Below are 26,201 nucleotides of genomic sequence, written 5' to 3'. Positions count from 1 at the left end.
TGCAATGAGTCTGGCCTTGAATCTGTCAACAGATCTATCAGCATGCCTCTGTATTCGAAACACCCACTTACAGCCAACAATATTACAATCACTCGGTGATGGAACTAGTTGCCATGTATTGTGACGCATTAAAGCAGTCAATTCAGAGGACATGGCATCACGCCATCGTGAATCAGTGAGTGCTTCAGTAACACTCATGGGTTCCAAGGAGGGTGGAAGAGGATGCTTAGTGACTACAAACGATTTTTTTGGCTTATAAATATTGTTCATGGAACGGATAGTCATGCGATGAGTGCGCACTTCATTATTTTCAGAAACATTAGATTCATACACTTCTGATGGAGAAATTTGATTCGAAATCAAGGTAGAGGAAGAGGGGTTACTTACCTGGTGAGGAGGCGGTTCAGGAGGTCACTCAGTCGTAGATGATGCGAGACTTCAGCGCCCAATATCGGAGATGGAGCTTGAAGCGGAGCGAAGGTGACTTTTGGCAACGAGATCACGACGGAGGGATTTTCTTGGCCTGATGTAGGTGAGGTGGGCACGGGAGTTTTAGGGCTTGTGTTTTAAAAAGGGAAAGTCCCTTCGTGGAAGTTGACATGCCAAGAGTGACTGAGCTTTCGTGTAATGGGCTCAAGGCATAGATATGCATTTTGGGAGAGTGAGTAACCCACAAATGTACATGGTTGGGCCTTGGGCTCAAGTTTATGTTTGTTATATGGCCTAGTTAAGGGAATAACATAGGCAGCCAAATTGCTGGAGCTTGATGTAATTTGGGATTTGTTTGAACAATTTTTCAAATGGAGATTGATTGTTCAATGTCGAGGTGGCTACCTAGCAGATATTATCTCATCTAAAAAGACTGGCTGAAAGGTATTACTCCATCCCGTACCCAAAAAAAAAATCGGCATTACTCCATCCAAGAAAGTTAGTAGAAGAGTATTATTTGAATTTTTTGAAACTGTATATGTATCCAAGATCTACCAAGTGCATAACCAATATGATTAAAATATATACCTCATGCTGCCTAGAATTGTACATATATCTAAGATTTATCTAGTGTATAATTAATATGAGACTAAACACAAGCTACATGTATCATCATAAAAGTTGTATACCCCAAAAAAGATCCAATCAAAGAAAGCATACAAGGAGGGATTAGGGTTCATGGTGATGTATTCCGTTTTGGATCCATCAACCTGCCAGCTCATGGAGCAAGTAGGGCTGCTTGAATCCATGGCCAGCGAACATGGATCTAATACCATCGTCATCTATCTACACCAATCCTCTACCAATCAAATAGGTATGAACTAGGAGTCAGAATCTTGTGCGATAAGTGTTTTACACTATAAGAGTGTCGTGTAGCTCTGGCTAGCCATCATGCTGTCCATCACAAAGACAGACGATTGTCACTTATTTCACATGCTCTGTCAAGCATGATTTGTTCAAATTCTCAAGATGAAAAATAGCTATTTGTCTCCAAGATGGACCACAATATGGTGGCTATGCAAGGCTACACAAGCCCTCTATGGTGCAAAACACACACCACAGATAATCTAAACCTTCATATTAGACCACCATGACTCTGAGATTGGGAGGCTCTCAAGCTCCTCCATATATAGGCTGGTCAACACCCGCCATACTTTTGTGCAGTGCTTGGGGACCTAAAACCCAATGCCACTATTGCTCATGTGAGGATCCGTGCGGGCGTGTGTTTAGTCCCACATAGGTTATTTGCTGGGTAGATCTTGGGTACTTATACAGGATCAAGGAACCCAAATAATATCTTCCGGCTAGCCATTTTGGGTGAGGTCCTGGGTTGTTACAAATGGTATCAGAGCGGATCCGGCACATAACCTATGTGGACTAGGGGACACTGCAGCACAGATCTATTGGAGCTGACCATGGGCTGATCGTGGTGTTTGTGATTAGATTCGAATGAATTTGAACCCTTAGCCTGACGAGGACGTCAGGGCTTGAACGAGGGGAGTATGTGAGGATCCGTGCGGGCGTGTGTTTAGTCCCACATCGGTTATTCGCTGGGTAGATCTTGGGTACTTATACAGAATCAAGGAACCCAAATAATACCTTTCGGCTAGCCATTTTAGGTGAGGTCCTGGGTTGTTACAGCTCACCAAGCTCTTGTTGATAAGGTGCGCATGGCCCTTTGGAGAGCTGTTCGACGCCCAATGCTACATAGGCCATGAAGGTGACCGTTAGACACAGCCTGAGATGATGTTGGCTGCTCTACTTCGGGCTTTCAAGACGCTCCAATAGGCTAGCATCGCTATATTCTCTCTGTGTGAGTTTTTAATGTTTGCGATGCTTTAGAGTCAATGGTGTCCTAAGATAACGTTAGCCCTTATGGTATTTTTCTATAGTTAGGAACCTCTATGTTGCATATTTTGCACCGTAGAGAACAATAAAGCTTTAGATAGCCACCACATTATTCATCTTGGAGACGAACAGCTCTCTATCTTGAGAATAGGAGCAACTTGGTTTCAGTACGGTACATGATGTATTGCAAATTGAAGGAGGCTATCTCTTTTCAAGATGGATAACACGGTTGCTATTTAGTGTTATGTAACCTTATGCGGTGCAAAGTATGCACCGTAGAGGCTTCTGACTCATCTTGCTCAACCTTCCAGTGTTTACTCCTCACTTGTTAGGTTCTTTACGGTGCGATAGGATTGTATCTTTTGAACAAAAGAAGAAATCATATTTTCTTTATACGCGTCCACTATTAGATCACATAATAGTTACTTTAAGATCTATACAAGTGGATGAACGAAAAAATTTGGACTGCTTTGAGGTCTGTGTAGAACACAATCCTACATAATCAGCCTTATAGTATCAGAGCCGAGGACGGCTCTTGTCCGATGGTGGGAAGGGTGTGAGGCCCAATAGTCCCACATCGGAAAGACTCGTTCTAGAGCCTGGGCATATGAGGCGGGTGTCTCCTAATCCTGCAGACGCGTTTTGGGTGGAAAACAAAACCGGGGAGGGGTGAAGGACGCTTGCGTGAAGCCCCAGAACCGGACAATATCTGGCAGGGGAGCCCCGCGGTCCCCCCTCATGTGGCCCCCACGTGGGCACTAGGTGCCTCACGTGCCTCGCGCAGGCGGGGGCGTGACATTTGGTATCAGAGCCGAGGACGGCTCTTGTCCGATGGTGGGAAGGGTGTGAGGCCCAATAGTCCCACATCGGAAAGACTCGTTCTAGAGCCTGGGCATATGAGGCGGGTGTCTCCTAATCCTGCAGACGCGTTTTGGGAGGAAAACAAAACCGGGGAGGGGTGAAGGACGCTTGCGTGAAGCTCCAGAACCGGACAATATCTGGCAGGGGAGCCCCGTGTTCCCCCCTCATGTGGCCCCCACGTGGGCACTAGGTCCTCACGTGCCTCGCGCAGGCGGGGGCGTGACATTTGGTATCAGAGCCGAGGACGACTCTTGTCCGATGGTGGGAAGGGTGTGAGGCCCAATAGTCCCACATCGGAAAGACTCGTTCTAGAGCCTGGGCATATGAGGCGGGTGTCTCCTAATCCTGCAGACGCGTTTTGGGTGGAAAACAAAACCGGGGAGGGGTGAAGGACGCTTGCGTGAAGCCCCAGAACCGGACAATATCTGGCAGGGGAGCCCCGCGGTCCCCCCTCATGTGGCCCCCACGTGGGCACTAGGTGCCTCACGTGCCTCGCGCAGGCGGGGGCGTGACAGTATTAGCATGAATGAACACAGTTGCCTGAAAGGATACCTTCATGAGTGTCACTTGAGAGTTTTTGTTAAAATTATCAAATATGCAAATATTTCTGAACAACCAAATATGATATGCAATGTAACTAATGTGGATGACATCATAGAAATAGTTATCTCTTTTCATCCCCCCCCCCCCCTCCCCCTCATTTTTTTTTCGATACAATAGTTGCTCATCCTATTCTAGCATAAGTACAGCCAATAGAATCAAGGACGACAATTTGGCAAAATTGTGAAGGAGGGATATTCTGGTTGGTCCATATACCCCTCCGAAATGTTGTGATGTATAGGAGGCGACCCAGTCAGCAGCCCTATTTGCCTATCCATATGCATGCACTGTCTGAAAGATACTGCAGTCTCTCACCATCTGCCAGATATCGCCGAGTAGAGGACTCTCATCCCCTCTCCGCCCCTCCTCACGTAACTAATCGATTATTATGGTCGAGTCGCTCTCAAGAATGATGCGCTCTGCCTTCAGCCTTTGTTTCACATAGGAAATACCTTCCTATGTTGCTCTGAGCTCCGCTCCTATAGATGCCAGTCCATATGTGCATCACCCGCCCGCAGCAATGACCTATGAGTCATGACTCCTGATCACGAACTCTACACTGCTCTATCTCCATCATCAGTAGCACAACCATCAAAGTTCACTTTGAGATGGTCAAAGACTCCTAAGAAACAAGAATGAACTTAGGGTGGAGCTTCCGACCATATAAGTTTTATGCATGGTCCGAGAGCTATCTGATGATGAAAGTTTGTCCACCAAAAAAATAATAAAGAAAAAAAAAAAGGACTATCTGAAAGTTTTACCGTTAATATGAGTTCAAAATGCCGACTGAGGAAGCGTCAAAGCAATTTTATTAAGGGTCCCTAAATTATTGTTTAATTACTTACGAGTTTTCTTTTTTTTTTCTTTTGAACAGCGGGGACTCATACTCGACGGTGTCACTACGGCCAACAAGATCTCAAAGAAGATTGTTCAGGAAAATGTTATTAATACGTGGCCGTATTTTATGGATCGCTCCCGCTCCCGGAGAAAATACACTGCCTTTGCTCCTCTCCTCTAGGGCATAACCGCAAGCGGCCATCGCTCGCGATCGCCGTCGTCGCCCTTCCTGGGGTTTATTTGGACGCGCGCGGGTCGTATCCGTCGGAAATTAGCTAGGATTTTTCACCGAGCGAACGACGTCGTCATTTTCTTCTTCTCCGGTAATTTTCCTCTAACTCTCGTCTCTTTAAGGTCTGGATCTGTCCTTCTTCTTGGGCAATTTATGAATTAGTTCTTACAGCTTCTCTTCACAGCTGTTATTAGATTTTCTCAGCATCAAATGCCACTAATTGTTCATATGGTATTCCGACGATGAACAAAATCTCTGGCCGATAATTTTCACTTTTCACAACTATTTACTGTTTTATTACAAGAGAGAAACCCAAATCCGTTCCTTTTTTCGATGGATGAATCCGAGTTTTGACGAAATTCATATCCCGATTTCGTAAAAGTCATAAACACAATGAAGAGCACAGCAACAAGATAGATGTCGGTCGGTTGGATAGCAGGAAGCGGATGTGGCGCCATGGAGATTGGAAGAAGCCGCGACAGGATCAGTGAATTGCCTGATGCCATTCTGCACCACATATTCTCGTTCCTCCCCACCCGACAACTTGTGGAGGCGAGCATCCTGTCAAAGAGGTGGACGCACCTGTGGGCGTCGGCTCCTAGCCTGTCATTCTCCTCTGATGACTTCGATTCCACCGCGGATGGTAGACGGAGGTTCCCGAACTTTATCGACACTGTCCTCCTCCTCCGCGATGCGTCGGACATCTCCACGTTCCGCCTTCAATGGCTGGGGGAAGGGAAAGATTTGGAGCAAGCTGACCGATGGCTACGTTTTGTGGTGAAACGTAACGTTAAATGTCTCGAGCTTCAAATGCATCTGTACATAGATGAGAGCTTGCCGAGCTGTATCTTCAGTTGCCAGTCACTGCAGGTGCTGAAGCTGGAAGCTATGTGTGGTTTCATCGGTTTGCCTGGTTCGGTATCCCTCCCTAAGCTCAAGAGGTTGGAGGTCTCATATGCCGAATTCCTGGATGACTCATTAAAGGAGCTCCTCTCTGGATGCCCTCTCCTCGAAGTTTTATCCTTCGAGCATTGTTATTTCACTAGTTTAGAGATTTGTTCCCATGCACTTAAGAGATTAGAACTATATGTACCTGACGATGCTGAGGCCGTGGTTCGGATTTCTGCTCCAAGACTGCTGTCCTTTGCCTACTGGGGCATGGTGTTTCAAGAACTTACTCTAATGAACTTGTCTTCTTTGACGTATGCTTCTATCTGCCTTTTTTCTAATTCATCGAATGATGATGATGCTGGGGATATGGATCGCTATAGAAGAATAAGTAACTTGCTTGCAGGACTTCATAATGTTGAGTCTCTGGAATTCTTGTCTGTTGCCTTCAAGGTATGCGTCCCCTTTTAATCCTCCAACATGTTATCCCAGTTGGGTGTTGAATTGGAATCTAATTCTTGTTTGATATAAATTAAGGTGGAAGTAGTCTTTAGTTGCATGTTTTATGTTTCCACCAGCATTTTGTGATCCTTGTACTTGCATCTTATTCTTCTTCAAGTTTCTCCTGCAAAGAAGAGATCGTTCGCAGAGTCTTCCCATATTTCGCAAACTTAAGCATCTGAGAGCAGGCACTTCACTTGACAGAGATGGCATTGCAGCGATAACTAGCCTGCTTCAGCGCTCGCCCAATCTGGAATCTCTGGTGATTGATCAATATGAGGTGATAAGAGGACTGACAGAATCCATGCTTCCTTGGTAATTTCAAACAGTTTGATTTTATGATATTCACTTTTAAGCAGGTGCCAAATAATTTATGCATGGAAGGAGGATCCATGGCCCCTATGCCAGATTCGGCTCGTCTATGTCACCTTAGGGTGGTTGAGATCAGTAACTTTGGTGCAACTGAAAATGAACTCAGTTTTGTGAAATTATTGTCTAGTAACGTATTTTCAGCAGAAAAAGTTACTCTAGTTCCATCAAAGAAGACTGGAGAATCAGGAGACAATGCGAGCAGATGGAAGCAGTAATGTGAATATTCAGCATGAAGAGATCCAAAGACCACTAACATCTTCTATCCTCCTACATGCTTGTCTTCAATAATCTGCTTTTACTTTTAGCAGGAATTTTTGTAATTATATCTTACTTGAGAAGTAGTGTTTTTGCCTCTTGGGTGCTGCTTTAAAATAGCAGAAACATTAGCAAAAGATAAATTGCAGATATGTAATCTGGCCCTTTGTTCTTTGATAAGCCTTCCCTTTGAATATTTCACAAAAGGTATGATCCTAATAATTGCAAAAGAATTTTTTATCTACATTTCTCGAGAAATATATAAAAAAAATCCTGATCAACATCGATCACACGGCTTGAGATATTGGTCACAGGTGCAAGAGAATAACAAAGGTTCGATATATTTTCTTCTAATGGCATGGATAGAGTGTCCCAAAACTACATAAATGCATCACAAACTAATTCTATTGCTGCTTGGGCACCGCTAACGCTAGAATCTTTAGGACTATAATTGTTGTGGTGTAAGTCCTTTATTTTTGTTTATTTATTGATTGTTTTGGGGGGTGGTTGGTGAGGTAACTAATGAAAACTTAAAACAGAGAGAAAGGAGGGTATAATTGAAAACCTGACCTACAACCATCAAACAATTTCACTAAGGAAGGCTTAACCTTGAGCTTACTCTAAATTCTCCAGAATCAGTAAAGACTAAAACAAAAATTATTTTGGCTGAATATAAAAAAACATGGTACCTATACCTTGCTATGATTTACACCATATATCCTCACAACTGCAGATTTTCTCGAGTAAGATTCTTCAATTTCTATGAGGCTTTACAGAATTATATGCAGGTAAGGTATTTGGAATAAGACAACTGTGGAATATATATTATGCCACTGAGTACAAGTAATTTGGTGTCTCAACCAATGACTTGCAGTACTCACGGACCTAACCATGGCTCAATTACATGAATGAGCTCACTTCCATCCAAGGTCAAGCTTCTGTCCCGTACATGGCAGTAAAGTACTAATTCTTTGATGGGCCTTCGTATCACCAAGACTCACAAGATTCCTATGGGTTCAGACATAAGGGTTTTGAAACTAAAGTTTTGGTTTAATGAACTCAGCTTGAATTCTTAATAAGACGTGAAGGGCTCAAAAGATTATCGTCTTGTTTCACCATGTTCTGATAAACTTCTATCTTGCTATCCACCTGAGAATTTGGACTCACAGAGTTGCAATCTTCAACATGTTGAGACATCAGATTTTCTGCCTCCAATCTCAAGTATTTTATTGTATATGTAAGATTTTTCTATGATGGCTATGTTGCATTGCATGAAAAATACCATTAGATATTATGACCAGATATTCAAGGGTTTAATGACAAGTATCCTATCGTTCAATTACTAAGATTTAATAGGTCAAAACTTTGTCTTTGGAATTTATTCCTGATCCGTTCCATGATTATTGAATTCTTACAGCGCTAATGTCGATTCCTGGGCACTATCTGGAACAAACTTGAAGGTACTGCTCCAAATTATCATGTTAATCATATGAAGATTGGTTTAGATATCATGTTGTTTTTGGCTTAACATGTTCTTTATTGTCATGTTCATGGCTTCAGAGGTAATGTTATTTTTTCCATGGAGATTGATTTCTAACCTATGACTCTGTTATGCAGTATAGTTCCTATCTGAAGTGCAACATACTGAAAAATGCTTACCACTTTCAAAATAAAACCTGAGGAATGTGAAGTTTTTGACACAGTCAGATCATTGAAGTGAGTAAACCTTATTGCAAAAATATCCTAATCTCAGAACTCTCACGATCAATGCATCTGAGGTAATTGCTATACATTCAGCATTTTGGTTATACCATCTTATTCTCTATCTGTTTAGAAAGTTGATTCTAATTAGAGCATGCTTGGATTGGGAGAGAACTGAAGGCTGCATAATTTGGATGGCAAATTGAGCTTGTCTTCTCAAGGAATTTGATGTTCATGGGTTTAGTGGGGATGAGGTGAGTGTGAGCTTGAGCTTGTGAAGCTTTTGCTTAAGATTGCAAGCACCTTTCAGAAATTGAACCTCACTTTTATGAAGCAGCTAATTATATTTCAGGAAATATACTTGGGTGCTACCATTGCATCTTTCCATTGAAACATGATTTATCCAGGATAATTTATGATAATGAGCTCTTAGAGCTTGAGCTGACTTCAAGGGTCATGACATCTATAGGGACAAATATATATGGATTCTAAATTATTATACTTGTGGAAACCAAAGATCGGTTTACTGTTGTAGTCTGCTATTGCCAATCTTTTGATTGTTGCCTTGTTGGAACTCATCAAATTTGTCACTCTATATATTCATTTATTTATTCCACTTTGATATGCCAGAGTTTTCTCAAGGCTTTTTACAGCATGAATATTTTAAATACTAAATTCAACAAAAAAGCTTCAAAAAAAAAAAAAAAAATCACAGCCCCTGCAATGCACCTCTGTAGCAAGGGGCTTCAAAAAAAAACATCAGTTCGAGTTCCAGCTTCAACCGTTCTGGGTGCAGATTGGTTCTACTTAGGTGCCGAACCGTAGTCGCACTTCCGACTTCCGAGGGTGTCCAGTCCGTTTCCTAAAGCGATCAGCATGGGACGCCCCTCTACGGGTTCCTCTCCTCGTCCCCCGCACATCTGGACTACCCTCATCTCTAAACGCCACTTGTAGTACACGTTGTCAACCAGCAGGGACGGCCCAATCCTTAGGCGACTAAGACGGTTGTCTAAGGCCCTAGCGCAAAAAAGGTCTCCCGCAGGGAATGCTTCAAAGACAAAAAAAAAAAAAAAAAAGGCTTCTCTTAATGAGTTCGCCTTAGGCCTCCAAATGCATTGAGCTGCTCCTGTCAACCAGCACAAAAAAATCTAGAAGTATCCTCAGAAGACATAGAGAATATCACATAAAAATGTAATCTTCTCGCTCCATTACTTATAATAAGACTCAGACAACTTCGAGAGGTCTCTCCTTTTTCCATTTTCTTCCTTTTTTTTTTTTTTTTTGCTAAAGAAAAGGAGTAGGGGGAAGGAAGGGACAAGCCCACCCCCATATAACAGTCCCCACTGGGCCTCCGTCCCGCCAGGAAAATGTTCGATGCGGGCAGACATTATCCTCTCGAGGAGAAAATGGTCCGCCTGCCCCCTTTTTTTTTTTTTTAAATTTTCTTGAGGAGAAATTATCTTCTCGAGGATTTGAAGTGATTGGAGCTTTCTCTGTTTCTCGTTTTGTACAGCTGAGCTGGAAGACCGAATTTATTATTCTCTCCACAATCAAACTAGAAGTTTTGTTATTTGTCTGGTTGACTAAATATATTCTGATTTGTTAACTTTTATAAAAAATTCCTCTAGGCACGAGGTGCCTATTGATCTTTTAAAAAAAATTGCAAGATTTTGAGGTATAAATCAATAGCAGAATAATACTTTTTTGATTTTTCTTGTTTATAACAAGAATTAAATTAAAATTAAGAATAGCTTATTAATATACAGGTAGTTAGTTATAATGGTGCGGAGGTAGGATCGATGATCACGACATCTTAATTATTCATTTTGCAAGGAAAGTTTGATTTTTTTTTTTACAATTTATATATTTAGACAGTTCGAATAAATTTATATCAAGGACTAAGTGTGAGATGGGCGATAAAGTAAAATAAATAGAAGATTTTAATCATGCATCACATGTTTCATACTTGGGCTCGCAAACAGGATTGCCGGAAAATCTTTAAATGTTTACCACTTGGTGAAGAGATTAATTTAAAAATTTCTACAAAATCAATAATTAAATAATTTTTATGCAAAACCCACTCTAATTAAAGATTTATGATGCTAGTTTATCTTAAGAAAATAGTTTAGGCCAATAGTACTTGCAACTACAAATGCTATCATGTGATGATATCAAGGGGAAGAATCAACATCCTATGTTTTCATGGATCACACTAAAACCTCACGATAAACTAGCATGTGCTATTCATATTAATTGCATCACCTTATTATCGCATGCATGGAATATCATGATTAATTATAAAAAATTCTGTAAAATGCACAGTGTCGTGACATGGATGACTTGGGTTCAACTGCTTTCACCCAATTTTGACTAGATTTTCTCTCATTTTGATTCTAAAAGAAAAAAAATGTAAATCAAAGACATCTTAAACTTTTATTGAATTTAGATTGGGTATATGAAATGCACTTGATATACAGTTAATATAGATGGCTATAATAATGTCAAAAGAATCATCAATGACCATGATGATTTCATCCATCTAATGAATGCACTCTCACTCCTTGACTCTAATTCATTCAAGCATAAAATTAATTGGAACATATTTTTATAGGAAAAAGAAAAAAAATATTTATAGACATAGAAAATCTCACAAGCAAAGAACGGTGGTATTTCATTTTTGCAAAACCAACAAAAACACCAGATTTGGGACTCATCATTGCAGTAGCATCAATTTTTTTTTTTTAGTATAACAACGGCTCATACACAATAGATGTGAATGTCGCCAAGATCGGCATCATCTTAAATAGTAGACAGTAGAACAGGTACAGCGCTATCAAATCCTAGGATACCCCTTTGAGGGATTCATTCAAATACCAGGAGGAGAAACTGAAGGAGAATAAAGTTGACCATGCGTTTCCTCCGGAACAGCCACCAACGGCTACTTGCGTATACCAAGCTCCTGACTTCCTATGTGAACCAAGGCCATCACCACCAAGCCCTCACCCTCTTCTCCCAGTTGTTCTCCAGCCCCGACCTCGCTCTGGACCCATATGCCTTCCCCCTCGCCCTCAAGTCTTCCGCCGCCCTTCACCTCCCGCACTCCGTGGCTCTGATCCATGCCCATGCCGTCAAGGCCGGTCTGCTCTCTAACCCATTCGTTGCATCCGCTCTCGTTGATTCTTGTGGCAAATGCATCTCCATTACCTCTGCCCGACAATTGTTCGAGGAATGTCCGCAGCGAAATGTTGTCGTGTGGAATGCGATGATTTCTCTCTACTCCCGTTCTAACGATATAACCAACGCGCTGCGGTTGTTTGAGCTCATGGATGTCACTCCCACCGAGTCATCCTACAATTCAATAATCGCGTCACTCGCAGAGTCCGATGACGGGTCGTCTCGAGCCCTCGGTTTCTATCGGCGGATGCAGGGATCGGGTTTGAAGCCCAACCTGATCACGGTTCTAGCACTCTTACCTGCTTGTGTAAGCATTGGCTCATTGAATTTGATCAAAGAAGTTCATGGGTTTGCCATGAGACATCACATCCAACTGCATTCCCACCTGTCCAGCGGACTCGTTGAAGCTTACGGCCGGTGCGGTTGTTTGATCGATGCACGTAAAATTTTCGATCAGATGCCGGAGAGGGACGTGGTAGCATGGAGCTCCATGATATCAGCGTATGCATTCCATGGCAACGCTCGAATTATGATGTCTCTTCTTCAGAAAATGGAAAGGGACAGTGTACGGCCAGATGGGATTATGTTTCTTAGCGTGTTGAAGGCATGCAGTCATGCCGGACTTGCAGATGATGCATTGGAATATTTCGAGCTAATGACCAAGCACTATGGAGTGGAGGCAGGCAGTGATCACTACTCGTGCTTGGTGGATGTTTTGAGCCGAGCAGGGAGATTGAATGACGCTCATGAGGTTTTACAGGGGATGCCGGTGAAAGCAACTGCTAAGGCTTGGGGGGCGCTTCTTGGGGCTTGCCGGAATCATGGAGAAGTTGGGCTTGCGGAGATTGCAGGAAGAGCGTTGTTTGAGATAGAGCCAGAGAACGCAGGGAGCTTTGTTCTGCTGTCAAGTATTTACGCTGCTGCAGGGAAATACGAGGAGGCAGAGAGGGTCAGAAGACAGATGGAGGAAAGAGGTGTTAAGAGGATGCCGGGAAGCAGTTGGTTTATATCTCGCAAGTCTTAAAAAGTTGTAGCTCATCATCACCAAAGTTCTAGTTCTAGATTAGGACTTTTACAGGCTTCTGGGGATTCCTTAGCCTTGATCATGCATGTCGGATTGGGACATCGATCTGAAAAATTTTGTGGTGAAGTCTTTTAATTAAATTTTTGTTTGTAAGAAGCAGATGAAGATTAGGATGCTGATGGTGTAAAAGTTGTATTGTTTGCAAGAATTCCCTTGTCAGCGTGTCTTCATCCACAGAGATTCTTTATTTCCTACTTATTCATGTCATTATTTCGCATATGGAGAGCATTAGCCTAACAAGCATGCTCTTTTATTTTGTGATCATCTTGTTCAAAGATGACAAGATGTTACATTGGAAAGAGCCCTAAATAAAGGAAATTTAGGTACTATCCATATATTATATATACATACATACATATATATAAATATAGGTAGTATCCACTGATAACTGATTAGTTTTTGTGGATTTCTCTGATATCAGGGAGGACACGGACGAGAAGGAACTCATTGTGCTTTCAGCGATGCTCCATCATGAATCTTTGACGGTGCGAAGGTTTCGGTTATCACATTGTACTAGCTATGCATCATCAAGAACCATTAGACAATAGTTAGATTTTTGGCGTCATATAACACAATCGAAGAGTTGTCTGCAACTTTTTTTTTGCCACCAGGAACGCCATCATTCCTCCGGCAAAAATTGCAATGCGGAGAATGAAATGGACAACGTTTTTCATGATTTGCCTGCTAATATATTATCCTTTGGATTCTTGCGTGTTTTAGAGCCGGAGGGTTGTAAATTTAGCAGAACTGGCATCATGGATGTTTGGCACTTCACAATCTTATCATTGTGTCACACTGGCTCATTTGGAGCTATGCAGACTCTACCTCAGAAGATTGAAGCTGTGTTGTTGTCATAATGCAAGGAACATTGAGAGCAAATCTTCCGAATCTTTGCTTCATTGATTACTGGGGCGAGTACTCAGACAACTTAAGAGTTTTCCATTAGGAAGCTCCGAGATTTCACCTAAGAGATTAGGCGATTTCATCTTTCATTTATATATTACACATTTATTCCAGGAAAATCCCAATTTACCTTTGAAAATATGTATGTTGATGCACAAGCAGGGTAAATTTTCACGAGACAAGAAAAGAAAGATAGTATGTAATGTAAGTGGAGACAATTTCAAATATTTCACCGGCCCAGCCCAATCCAGCCCATACAGAGTAGATTTTGGTCCGTAGGCCTTACCATCTGCTTTCCCATCATCCCACTATCCCGGCGCGTGCCTGCGGAAAATCCTATGCCGCCTCCGGATCTGGAATCCTGTTCACCAGTGACATCACGAAGAAACGGACGGACGGGATCACTTAGATCGGCTAAAACGGAGGGCACATATATCACCAGGAAAAAAAACGTTATACGCGCGTGCGATAAGATAACAGCTGGCAGTACACGGATCACAAAGGGACCCACCGCCATCTCCACTGCTATAAATAGGGCCCGCACCTTTCGTTAGCTTTGTTTCCCCCTCTCGTTTCAGGCGGCACAATTGAAAGAGAGCGAGATTCAGATGAAGGAAAGAAGGACGGAGGCCCCTCGCAGAGCGGTGGACGAGAGGCATGACAATCGGAAGTCCATGATCTATGTCCACTACGAATCCTTCGCTGACCAGAACATCTCAGTGCTTTCGGTATTCTATCTCTCCTCTCTTCTCTCTTCTCGTTCTTCCTTTTTATGCGATTCTTGGTCCTGCAAGGGTTTTGAACGAATGCCGAGGGTTTCTGTCCTAAGGTTTCGGTTCTTGTTTCACTTTTTGAATTCCAGTGGAAATTAAGTGCTTCTCGTTCCAATGAGGGTTTTCCTCGATTCTTGGAGGGTTTTAGCTTCTGGGGATTTGATTCTTTGTTAGTTTCTTCTATTTCTTGGATCGTATTATCGTTGTATTTCTTGTTTCAGTTACAAAAAAGCTGAAACTTTTGGAGGTGATGCAAGGTCGATAACTTAACCGAGGAGATGATGAAGAAAGAGATCTTGGTCGGTAACCTAAGGGTTCGGTTCTTGTTTCACTTTTTTGAGTCCAGGTGGAAATTAATTGTTTCTTGTTCCAATGAGGGTTTTCATCGATTCTTGGAGGATTTTAGCTTCCAGGGTTTCGATTCTTCATTAGTTTCTTCTATTTGTAGGTTCATATTATCGTTGTATTTCTTTTTTTAGTTTAATGTAACAACCCAGGATCTCACCCAAAATGGCTAGCCGGAAGGTATTCTTTGGGTTCCTTGATCCTGTATAAGTACCCAAGATCTACCCAGCGAATAATCGATGTGGGACTAAACACACGTCCGTACGGATCCTCACATACTCCCTCCGTTCAAGCCCTGACGTTCTCGTCAGGCTAAGGGTTCAAATCTATTCAAATCTAATCACAAACACCACGATTGGCTCGTGGTCAGCCCCAATGGATCCGTGCTGCAGTATCCCCTAGTCCACATAGGTTATAGGCCGGGTCCACTCTGATACCATTTGTAACAACCCAGGATCTCACCCAAAATGGCTAGCCGGAAGGTATTCTTTGGGTTCCTTGATCCTGTATAAGTACCCAAGATCTACCCAGCGAATAATCGATGTGGGACTAAACACACGTCCGTACGGATCCTCACATTTAAAAAGGCTGAAACTTCTGGAAGTGGTGCAAGGTCGGTAACTCAACCGAGGGGTTGATGAAGAAAGAGAGGATGTTGGTGCAGTGCCGGTGGACAGAACGGTACTTTGGACCAAGTTTGATATTTGTTTTTTGTGTTTATTTTTAATTTTCACAATGCTACTGAAAATATGGTGCGGCGTTGCTTCCATTAACCAAATATGAACGGAAATTTTAACCAAAAATAGGGTAGAGGGTGAAGGTGGCATGATCAGGAAGATTTAGGTGTGGTGGTGGAAAGAGATGACGGGAAGGAAGGAACGGGATATTGTAAGAAGATATACAAGATGTAAGAAAATTTCATTTGTTTGTATATGATAGGCCAAGGCGGACCCAACGCACACCCATAAAGAATCGCAAGTATAATAGGGAGTGAGGGAACGACGTGCATGGCATGCATGGGGACTATTGAAGAAGACCTGGTCCAAGCTAGCTGCAGTTTTGTTGGAAGACTTGGTCATCCAAGATCGTTGCAGTTTTAATGGATGAATTGATCCAGTCTGTTGGATAACATTCACATGCATAGAATAAGTCGAGTGTTTGTTAGCTATTATTTTGTTGTTTGTTAGCTATTATTTTGCAGTCAGAGTCTTTATTCTAGAAAACTATGGTCGTAAGTGTAGGAGAGGTTGTTATCCATTGTCTATTTAAATTCTGCTGAATGCATGAATAAAGGCAAGCAAAATTTCTATCCAACTACTTGCGGTACATTCTCACCCGAAGAGAATACTATTACTTTCGCAATTGTAATTCAGCTTTGACTGGGACCTATTATTGGTATCAGAGCCCGGGTTACAATGGCAACTAACAAGGAGAGGATCGAGAGATTAGAAGCAGGGCTTGGAGGACTTCAAGATGGCATCAACCGAATGGAGCTGGGAGTTGCTGACAAGCTACACCAACTCGAGGGGACCATCAACAGACTGTCCGAGGCTTTGTTTTCCAACAAGGAAGGCTCCAGCAACATCAACAATGACCGAGATGGTCATTCTCGCACCAACAGGGAAGAAAACAGAGATGACATGGACGGAGGAAGGCAGATCTTCTCTTCAAAGATGGCCAAACTTGAGTTTCCAAGATACTCTGGCAACGACCCCACTGAGTGGTTCAACCGCGTAGATCAATTCTTTGAGTACCAAGGCTCTACTGAAGCACAAAAAGTCTCTTCGACTTTGTTCCATTTGGAAGAGGAAGCCAACCAATGGTAGCAGTGGCTGCGCCGAGCATACAGGGAGGAAGGGCGAGCGGTGACCTAGACCATTTTTGAGGAAGAACTGTGGGCTCGATTTGGACCAACCGAATGTGAGGATTTTGATGAGGCACTTTCATGGGTCAAACAGGTGGGCTCCTTACGAGACTACCAGAAAGAGTTTGAGAGACTGGGCAACCGAGTGCATGGGTGGACGCAGAAGGCATTGGTGGGAACTTTCATGGGAGGTCTCAAGCCCGAAATAGCAGAAGGCATCCGGATGTTTAAGCCGAAATCATTGAAGGAGGCTGTCAGCCTTGCCTGCATGCGAGACGACCAGCTCTTGCGCCAACGAAGATTTACACTGCCACCTCAACTCAACCGACCGTAGCTGGACATTTCAACTCCAACAAGATCCATACCAGCATTCCCAGTGAAGCGCCTAACGTGGGAAGAAATGCAGAAAAGAAGAGCTCAAGGTCTTTGCTTTAATTGCAATGACAAGTTCACTGTGGGACACAAGTGCAGAGGACCGCAACTCTTACTACTTGAAGGAAGCACTAGTGCGGGCAACATTACGTGTGAAGAATTTACTGACGAGGTTGTAGAAGAGCCTACATCCGATCTTCAGCCTGAACCAGAGATATCCTTGCATGCGTTGACTGGATGGTCCACCTCCAAAACAATGCGGGTCACGGCTAGAGGCAGGCATCATAAAGTGGTTGTGCTCATTGACAACAGCTCTACCCATAATTTTATTAGTGAAAAGATGGCTAGTTTGCTTCACTTACTCGTGGTTCCTATCGAGCCATTCACGGTGCGGTTTGCTAATGGGAATCGATTGTAGTGCCAGGGAAGATTTGAGAACGTGCATGTCCTCCTTCAGGGTATCCCTTTTTTCCTTACCCTCTATTCTTTACCACTAACTGGTTTGGACTTAGTATTGGGTATACAGTGGCTGGAGCAATTGGGTTCGGTTGTTTGTAATTGGAAAAAAATGATAATGGAATTCCAATGGGAGAATCAAGCTCGAAGATTACAAGGAACTGATGCGCAGCCCATTCAAGCTGCATCTCTGAAGGTGGTCTCTAAAGAATTGAGACGAGTTCCATGTTTGCAATTTGTCTGCAGTCACTCGAAGAAGTACCACGACAGGACGTTCAACCGGATATGCAGCTAGTATTGGAGGCTTATGCTGACATTTTTCAAGAACCAACGCAGTTACCACTAAAGAGGGAGGTTGACCACTGCATTCCTCTTAAAGAAGGCATAGAACCAATCAATGTGCGACCCTACAGGTATGCCTATTTTCAAAAAGCTGAGATTGAAAAACAAGTTCAAGACATGTTAAAATTGGGGCTTATAAGATCAAGTACCAATCCCTTTTCATCACCTGTCCTGTTGGTTAAAAAGAAGGATGGTACATGGCGCTTTTGCACTGATTATCGGGCCCTTAATTTCATTACTATCAAAGATTGATTTCCTATCCCAACGGTCGATGACATGCTAGATGAACTTCATGGCGCATCCTATTTTACAAAATTAGATTTAAGGGCCGGCTACCATCAGGTACGAATACACCCAAATGATATCCATAAAACTGTTTTTCATACCCACAATGGTCATTATGATATTTAGTTATGCCCTTTGGTCTTTGCAATGCACCCTCTACTTTTCAAGCCATTATGAATTCCATATTTCGCCCTTATCTGCGTAAATTTGTATTGGTCTTTTTTGATGACATTTTAATTTATAGCCCCAATTGGATTATGCATCTTGAACATGTTCAACAAGCTTTTGAAATATTAAGGCATCACCAATTTTTTATTAAGATCAGCAAATGTGCCTTCGGTCAACAGGAGTTGGAATATTTGGGTCGCATTGTTACTCCTCAAGGGGTAAAAGTAGACCAAGGCAAAATTAAGGCAATGCTAGATTGGCTTAGACCTACTAATATTTCAAAATTGCGTGGTTTCTTAGGTCTTACAGGCTACTACTGGAAATTTGTTCGTAATTATGGGATATTGGCGCGACCACTCACTAATCTGGTGAAGGGGCAGTTCGGGTGGACAGATGAAGCTGAGACAACATTCACTTTCCTCAAACAGGCTATGACCTCTACTCCTACTCTTGCTATGCCTAACTTTAATGAGCCATTTGTTATTGAATCTGATGCTTCAGGAGAGGGAATTGGCGCGGTTCTAACTCAACAAGGCAAACCAATTGCCTTCATGAGCCGGGCCCTGGGAGTTTCAAAACTGTCATGGTCCACATACGCCAAGGAGATGCTAGCCATCATTGAAGCCATACGAACTTGACGACCATATCTGCTGGGTCGGAGGTTCTATATTCAGACGGACCAACGAAGCCTCAAGTATTTGTTGGAGCAACGCATGGTCACACCAGAGCAACAGAAATGGGTGGCAAAGCTGCTGGGTTATGATTATGAAATACTTTATAAGCCAGGCCGAGAAAATGGCGCAGCAGATGCACTCTCACAAGTGGTGGGCGGCCCAATTATTAATGCATTGTCTTTTTTGCAGGCCCAATTATGGGATGATATTAAGGCCGCGACTGTGGGAGACGTGTACATGGAGAAAATTGGCAAGTTAGCCACTGAGAAACCAGGGGCTTCTTACACGTGGCGTGATGGGTTGATTTTATTTAAAAACCGGGTGGTAGTGCCTCCCAACTCGCCCATAATCAACCAACTTTTAAGGGAATTTCATGATTCACAATGTGGTGGTCACTCAAGTGTGCTGCGGACATTCAAAAGACTTGCCCAACAATTCTATTGGCCGTCGATGTATCACACGGTGCACAACTATGTCTCCTCTTGTGATGTTTGTCAGCGAGCTAAGGCAGAAACGTTGCCACCAGCATGTCTTCTTCAACCACTACCCATTCCATGCCAAGTATGGGATGACATCACTATGGATTTTATTGAAGGTCTTCCCCCATCCAACGGCAAGGATACTATCTTAGTGGCGGTGGATCGCCTCAGTAAGTCTACACATTTTTTGGCTTTGACTCATCCGTTTACTGCAAAGACTGTGGCTGAAAAATTTGTGGAGGGAGTGGTTAAACTCCACAGTATGCCCAGATCTACATAAGTGATCGCGACCCCATTTTCATTAGCAATTTTTGGCGCGAATTCTTCAAGTTATCAGGAACACAGCTGAAAATGAGTTCCGCCCACCACCCGCAGACGGACGAACAGTCAGAAGTCGTAAATAGGTGCTTGGAACAATACCTTTGCTGCTTGGTCCATCAACAGCCACGAAAATGGAATTCTCTTCTTCCATGGGCTGAATTCTGGTATAATACAGCCTATCACTCATCCACAGGAATGACCCCCTTCCAAGCTCTGTATGGTCGGCTGCCCCCAACCATTCCGCACTACCAAGTGGGCCAATCTCCAGTCCACGAAGTGGACCAAAGCCTTTCCTCCCGTGATGTATTGCTGCGACAATTGAAGGAAAATTTGCATGCAGCCAATAACCGCATGAAACAAATAGCTGATTCCAAGAGGCGCGACGTGGAGTTCCAAGACGGGGATTTGGTTTTCCTCAAGCTGCATCCTTATCGGCAGCAAACAGTTTTTAAACGGGCATATCAAAAACTAGCTAGCGGATTTTTTGGGCTATATCCAATTGAAAAGCGAGTGGGTAAGGTAGCTTATAAGCTCAAACTTCCAGAGGGGTCCCGTGTTCATCCTATTTTTCACGTGTCCTTACTTAAAAGGAAGTTGGGCGAAGCTAGTGCAACCAGTATTGACTTGCGGTTACTAATGAAGGAGAAATCGTGCTGGCGCCGGAAGCTTTGCTGGATATTCGCTGGGTGAAGAAAGGCTCGAAGTTTATTGAGGAGAGCTTGGTTAAATGGCAAAGACTCCCTGCAGAGGATGCTACCTAGGAAAACACTAAGGAGCTGAGGGACCAGTTTCCATCTATGGATCTTGAGGACAAGGATCTATTGAAAGAGGGGGGTATTGATAGGCCAAGGCGGACCCAACGCACACCCATAAAGAATCACAAGTATAATAGGGAGTGAGGGAACGTCGTACATGGCATGCATGGGGACTATTGAAGAAGACTTGGTCCAAGCTAGCTGCAGTTCTATTGGAAGACTTGGTCATCCAAGACCGTAGCAGTTTTAATGGAAGAATTGATCCAATCTGTTGGATAACGTTCACATGCATAAAATAAGTCGAGTGTTTGTTAGCTATTATTTTGTTGTTTGTTAGCTATTATTTTGCAGTCAGAGTCTTTATTCTAGGAAACTATGGTCGTAAGTGTAGGAGAGGTTGTTATCCATTGTCTATTTAAATTATGCCGAATGCATGAACAAAGGCAAGCAAAATTTCTATCCAACTACTTGCGGTACATTCTCACCCGAAGAGAATACTATTACTTTCGCAATTCTAATTCAGCTTTGACTGGGACCTATTAATATACTGCTTATTTTGGCATTATCTGTAAACAAATTCTCCAGCCCAGGGGACTCTGTTGAGTTCAGGTGAAAATGTATTCTGTTCTAATATTTTATCATAAAGATATGAAAATAATATGTTTTGATGCTAGTGAACTCAGTTGCAATATCACTACTGCATTTGTGATAATATTGTGGATAATATTTCTTGAAGTTTTATTCTTCTTCACTCACTGTCTCCCAAAATCACATTATCAGTTCTGGTCTTCTTCACTTATATTCTTTTTTGTATAGGAACAGTATTCACATTACACTTTTCTTTAAATCCATAGGTAGTGCGAACAATATTTATATCTGGATTCAATGTTGTATTTTTTGAATAGTTCCTAGTTATTTTCTTACACTCTGGGCTGCCGAATGTTAAATATATATTTAAGTCAATTACTATTTGAGTTTGTGGAATCTTTTATTCTCCATCTTCTCTATTTAGATTTAGTTCCCGAATGGCTAGCTTTTGAAAATGGAACCTTCTATCATTATTGTTGTCACCTTTGCAAAAATGGGGGGGAACCTCTTTGGTGAACAATTTTGAAAGTATATTTCTGGTACAATTCAACTGTCATCCTGGAGAAGAGTAAAGTGTATCTTTTATTTTTTGCACCATTGAACAATAACATTCTTATCTTTCACTTAGATTTCTTTTTGTTTATTTCCCCTCATCACTCTGTGTCCCTCATATTTTTGCTATCATAGAACATCAATTTGCTTTAAAGGTGGCAAATTATTATATTCATTAGAAGTAAATGATTGTGTATGATTTTTCTTAGGAAGCGGTTGCTTAATGTTCATGCTTATGTTTTCCCCAAAACTGCACAAACACATTACTTTTGTTAAGTAACTATTTTTTAGTAATTTGTAATAGTTTTTGTCCTTTGACCTCTTATTTACTTTTTCTTCCAGACTGATGGCACATTCCTAATACTCATGTAATGGCAAATTGTGAAGCCATCGAACCAAGGGTTGCAGCTGCAGAGCAATATCTCCCAGGTTAAGCGGTCATGAACTGATGTTTTTGTAGAGGCTGTTAACTAAGTTATTTGTAGTTAATGAACATCTTTAAGTAATTTCTGCCAGAATATCTTTTTCCGTGCAATGCATTGGTCCATATTTACAGCTTAATCACATTCCAGTCAGTAAATTGAAATGTACTTAGTTGCGTGTGAGTATTTTGGAATCTATATGCTTTTGTAAATTGAAATAATTTCTTTTTCTGATTCTGAAGTCGTCATAATGAGCATAAATTTGGCAAAGCTTCTTCCCTTGTTTTGTACATTATTATAGGACTATTTGAAGCATAAAATGGACTTATTTGGATTGGGACTTATTAGCTTTCTGGTGATAATAAATTACCTTTTATCATTTTAATAAAGAAGCACACTCTCCCTTTGTTAAAATGTTCAAGACTATCATACATCTTGGTGAAGTATGAAGTGACATTTTGCTCACAGCCTGTATTTTATTTTAACTTTTATGTATCCCTTTAAAATTAGTGCATATTCAATTTCTGAAGATTATTGGTGTGGTTAGTTATCAAATAATGATCACAATGTCAGAAGAAGTATGAAGATGCCTGCTTGTCTAGGCAGGCACCTGGTCATCCATGCATTTTCAAGTTATGCGAGCGAAATTTCAGATTAGTCCAAACTACTACTTGGCAAATTTACTTTAAACAAATGTTTCAGTTTTTGTAAGTTTTCCTTGTAAACCTTTAAACAGAGAATGGTTAGCTTTAACCAGTATAGGAAGTTATTGCAAAGCCATTGCTTGTAACTCCATACATCACTTGGACAAAGATTCTTTGATGTGTTCTGCCAAGGGATCTATAATGAATTTCCTCTGCAAGTGTTTCTAGAAACATTAGAGGATATGAAATTCATTTCTGTAAATGTCTGACATCCTGCAGTTTAACAGAATCAGAGAACTTTCCTCAGAATAGTAATATAGTGGCAACATATTCCGACATCCTGATATATGTCTTTGATTGTTATTGTTATGCTATAGTTTTATATAGATACTGACACACACATATCAACCTCAGGCTCTATTTTTATTTTTTAAGGATTGAAAGTTGAACCTAGTGTTTCAAGCAAGGTTCACCAAATACCGGCATGGTTCGGCCAGTTGAATCCAGATGCTTTAATCCCTCTCCTAAAACCCTCTCCAGCTCTCCCAATGCTCTTGAAGTCCTCACCTCCCCTCTCTCTCCCTCTCCCGCCTTCTCCAGCCTCTATCCTCCGACAACTCCCCAACAGTGTCCTATCCACATCCAACAATGACGACATCCCAAATAGGTAAGCTCTCTCCCCCCCCCCCCCCCTACCGTCAATTAGTCGTCAGATGGCTTGAAGCCCTCGCAATGTCCTCACCTCTCCTATCTCTCCTTTCCTCTCTTGCCTCTGCTCTCCCATCTCACCCCTTGGCCTTGGTCCTCTGATGATGCCATCCGATGGCATACCATCCACATCTGATGATGAAAATGACAACATCCCAGCCAGGCGAGTCCTCTTTCTTGCTCTCAATCTCCACCACCAGATCCTAAGGCATCGGCCTTTCCCTCCTTCCCCCTCCTTCATCCTAAGGGGAAAAAATGCATGTGCAAGTTGCATGAAGATTTAATGTTGGTGCTAGCATTCTATATCTTTTGTTCCATGTAAATTTTGAAAGGCGAATTCAATGGGAGGAACAAGATGGTAGTCCTTTGGTCTTATAAGTTTCACTCAGGAAGTGACTTTTCCTTCATCTTTTTCTGGTTTTCTTTTAGATCAAATTCTGAATATTTTACTCTTACTCTACTTCTTACTACGGAATGGGTGTTTATAAAGAGCTGAGCCTTCTTTGACAGTGTCTAACTTGTGCACACTGCTAGAAGTTTTCAGGTCAGTACTTGGTTCGTGCGAGTGGATGTCTATTGTTAATGAAGTGCAGAAATTTTAAGGTACAGCACATTACTGCATCTCCCACTTGCTATGACTTGTGCAAAGGTACATACTGCTGCCATTACTCTTTTGGTTCTGGTATTCACAATAGACTATCATTGTGATGCAATTTATTTGAATCATATATACTGCCTGTGATTTAAATATATGTCAGCATTCCCTTAATGCACTATAGGTTGCGATTTAAATCTACCCTTTCCATCATATATCTTTCATGCAAGTTGGGGCAGGGCCTTAATAATCTAGCTCAAGGGTGGCACTCTTGGCAACGAATCCTACTCATACTTTAAAAATATTACAGTAAAAAGGCAGGTGCATGTGATTTGTTGTGAAAATATGGATGCTCTGAGAGTGGTTTCATTGCACAGAAGGGTGTGAGGAAGGAATTTTGAAGAAAGCATGAGAAAGAGATGTGGAACATTATACGGTGTCAATTGTTCAACTTTTCTCTCTCCTCTTAGAAAAGCACCAAGTTACTTGGGGACCTGTTTAGGTGGTGATTAAACATTCTACTCATGTTGCATATGGTATTGATTGTGATGGCATTTACCTGATCGTTCAACTTTAATGCATCTCGCTTCTGCCCCTACTTTCAGATAGGTTATCTGATTGTCATTTTTGTTTATACAATGTATAGTTGTTGCTTCTGCCCCTACTGACAAGAGTTCTACCTGATTTTTATTTTATTTATAAGATGATCTATGTTTTGGTTTATCTTGTGTAACTTCAGGTCCGCTGACTCTAATACAAGATGCAAAACTTTCAGCCTTAAGTGCACGTTCCTATTTATTATATTTTAGTCCTTATAAATGTATATATCTGACTTATGTAAATCTGCAGTCCTTTCCAATCTTGCTCCTCCAGTTTAAGGGTCAGTTAGTTATAAGAGAATTTTTTGTCAAAATAGATGTTCTTAGCTCTGTTTTTTTGTTTCAAACAAGATGAGACTGCATGGTGTAAAAAAACTGGTTGCTGAATATCATTTTTTTCTATGCACTTACTCTTGACATCTGCTTTATCCTTTCAGATAGGTTTTTCATCTTTCTGGGAGGATTTAGCATTATCAGTATTTAATTCTTTATTTAATTCTTGGTTTGTATTCTTGTATTTAAAAAAAAAATAAAAAGGCTGAAACAAAGAAGTGATGCAGGGTCGGTATCTTTAACCAAGTAGATGATGAAGAAAGAGAGGATCCTTGGTTTGCTGGGGGACCAAGTTTGGTTTTTTGTTTTTTGTGTTTTTTAAATTTTCATTGCCTATGAAAATATGGTGCAGTGTTGTTGCCTTTCAATTAATATGAGTGAATTTTTGTAAAAAGAGGGCAGAAGATGAAGGTAGCATGGATCTTTTCGGATGCGGTGGCTTGGATAGGGGGGGACTCCGATGGAAATGATGATGAGAAAAGAGGATCAGGAGGATCTGGGGTGAGGTGTTGGAAGGAAGCGATGGGAAGGAGGTAACGAATAGGATATGGTAATAAGATATACAACCAGTTGGTGTAGTTATTCTGTTGATAAATTTGCCAACCCAGAGATCAGGTGAAATTGTTGCTCTGTTCTAATATTTCGTCTGGAAGAAAAAAAAAAAATCAGAAAATAATGTGCTCTGATACCGGTGAACTTAGTTTCAGTATAATTCTCCTTACAAAATAATATATAACCTTTTCAGTGCCTCGTACTCTTCATTCTTTGATTATGCGGTAAGATGGGTCTCCAATGAGCGCAAGCGTCGTGTGTGAGTTGTGCCTTCTCTGTGCCGCATTGGCTTGGAAGAAGTGTCTTGGGAGTAGTAGTTATCTTTAGAGATTTTCCGATGAGGGTAATCAGTAGAGGGCAGCCTCATCAGCTCAAGATGCCAATCTGATTCTCCTGTTCCAATGGGCTGCTACTGGAAGATTAGGTTCAAGAGATCAAGCATATAAGAGAGGATCCATATATGCACAGGGAAGATCGCTCGCCCTGGGCTCCTTCCTTTCTTCCTTACCTGGCTGGAAACTGCAGCAATTCCAGGAAGCACTTGGTGGCTTGCACACATCCCTCCAAGTTGTGGAGAAACGCATCAGGTTCTTACGCATGTAAGGACCTAGTTTGTATAGCAGGAAGCT

General features: G+C 41.8%; 2 protein-coding genes across 12 annotated transcripts; both read left to right on the top strand.

The window, feature by feature from the left end:
* The first annotated feature begins 4,669 nt into the window (after positions 1–4,669).
* On the top strand, positions 4,670–7,127 carry LOC103719345 (putative F-box/FBD/LRR-repeat protein At3g59240). Of its 2 annotated transcripts, XM_008808545.4 has the most exons (4): positions 4,670–4,958; positions 5,052–6,208; positions 6,375–6,536; positions 6,616–7,127. In XM_008808545.4, the coding sequence occupies exons 2-4, from the start codon at positions 5,285–5,287 to the stop codon at positions 6,841–6,843; spliced, it is 1,314 nt and encodes a 437-aa protein (XP_008806767.2). In that variant the 5' UTR covers positions 4,670–4,958; positions 5,052–5,284; the 3' UTR covers positions 6,844–7,127. The 2 variants fall into 2 exon arrangements, with proteins under 2 accessions (XP_008806767.2, XP_038981691.1); XM_039125763.1 differs by having other exon boundaries at positions 4,710–6,208.
* A 4,222-nt stretch (positions 7,128–11,349) lies between these two features.
* LOC103719343 (putative pentatricopeptide repeat-containing protein At1g03510) lies at positions 11,350–25,076 on the top strand. 10 transcript variants are annotated; one of them, XM_039125761.1, is made up of 5 exons: positions 11,350–13,165; positions 13,264–13,335; positions 22,062–22,148; positions 24,038–24,096; positions 24,828–25,076. In XM_039125761.1, the coding sequence occupies exon 1, from the start codon at positions 11,493–11,495 to the stop codon at positions 12,780–12,782; it is 1,290 nt and encodes a 429-aa protein (XP_038981689.1). In that variant the 5' UTR covers positions 11,350–11,492; the 3' UTR covers positions 12,783–13,165; positions 13,264–13,335; positions 22,062–22,148; positions 24,038–24,096; positions 24,828–25,076. The 10 variants fall into 10 exon arrangements, 6 of the variants coding, with proteins under 6 accessions (XP_038981689.1, XP_038981686.1, XP_038981690.1 ...); XM_039125758.1 differs by having other exon boundaries at positions 24,038–24,142; XM_039125762.1 differs by having other exon boundaries at positions 24,031–24,096.
* Positions 25,077–26,201: the final 1,125 nt, after the last annotated feature.

The sequence above is a fragment of the Phoenix dactylifera genome, chromosome 4 (genome assembly GCF_009389715.1).
Source record: "Phoenix dactylifera cultivar Barhee BC4 chromosome 4, palm_55x_up_171113_PBpolish2nd_filt_p, whole genome shotgun sequence".
Lineage (NCBI taxonomy): Eukaryota > Viridiplantae > Streptophyta > Magnoliopsida > Arecales > Arecaceae > Phoenix > Phoenix dactylifera.
This window is presented reverse-complemented; position numbering and strand designations above follow the sequence as displayed.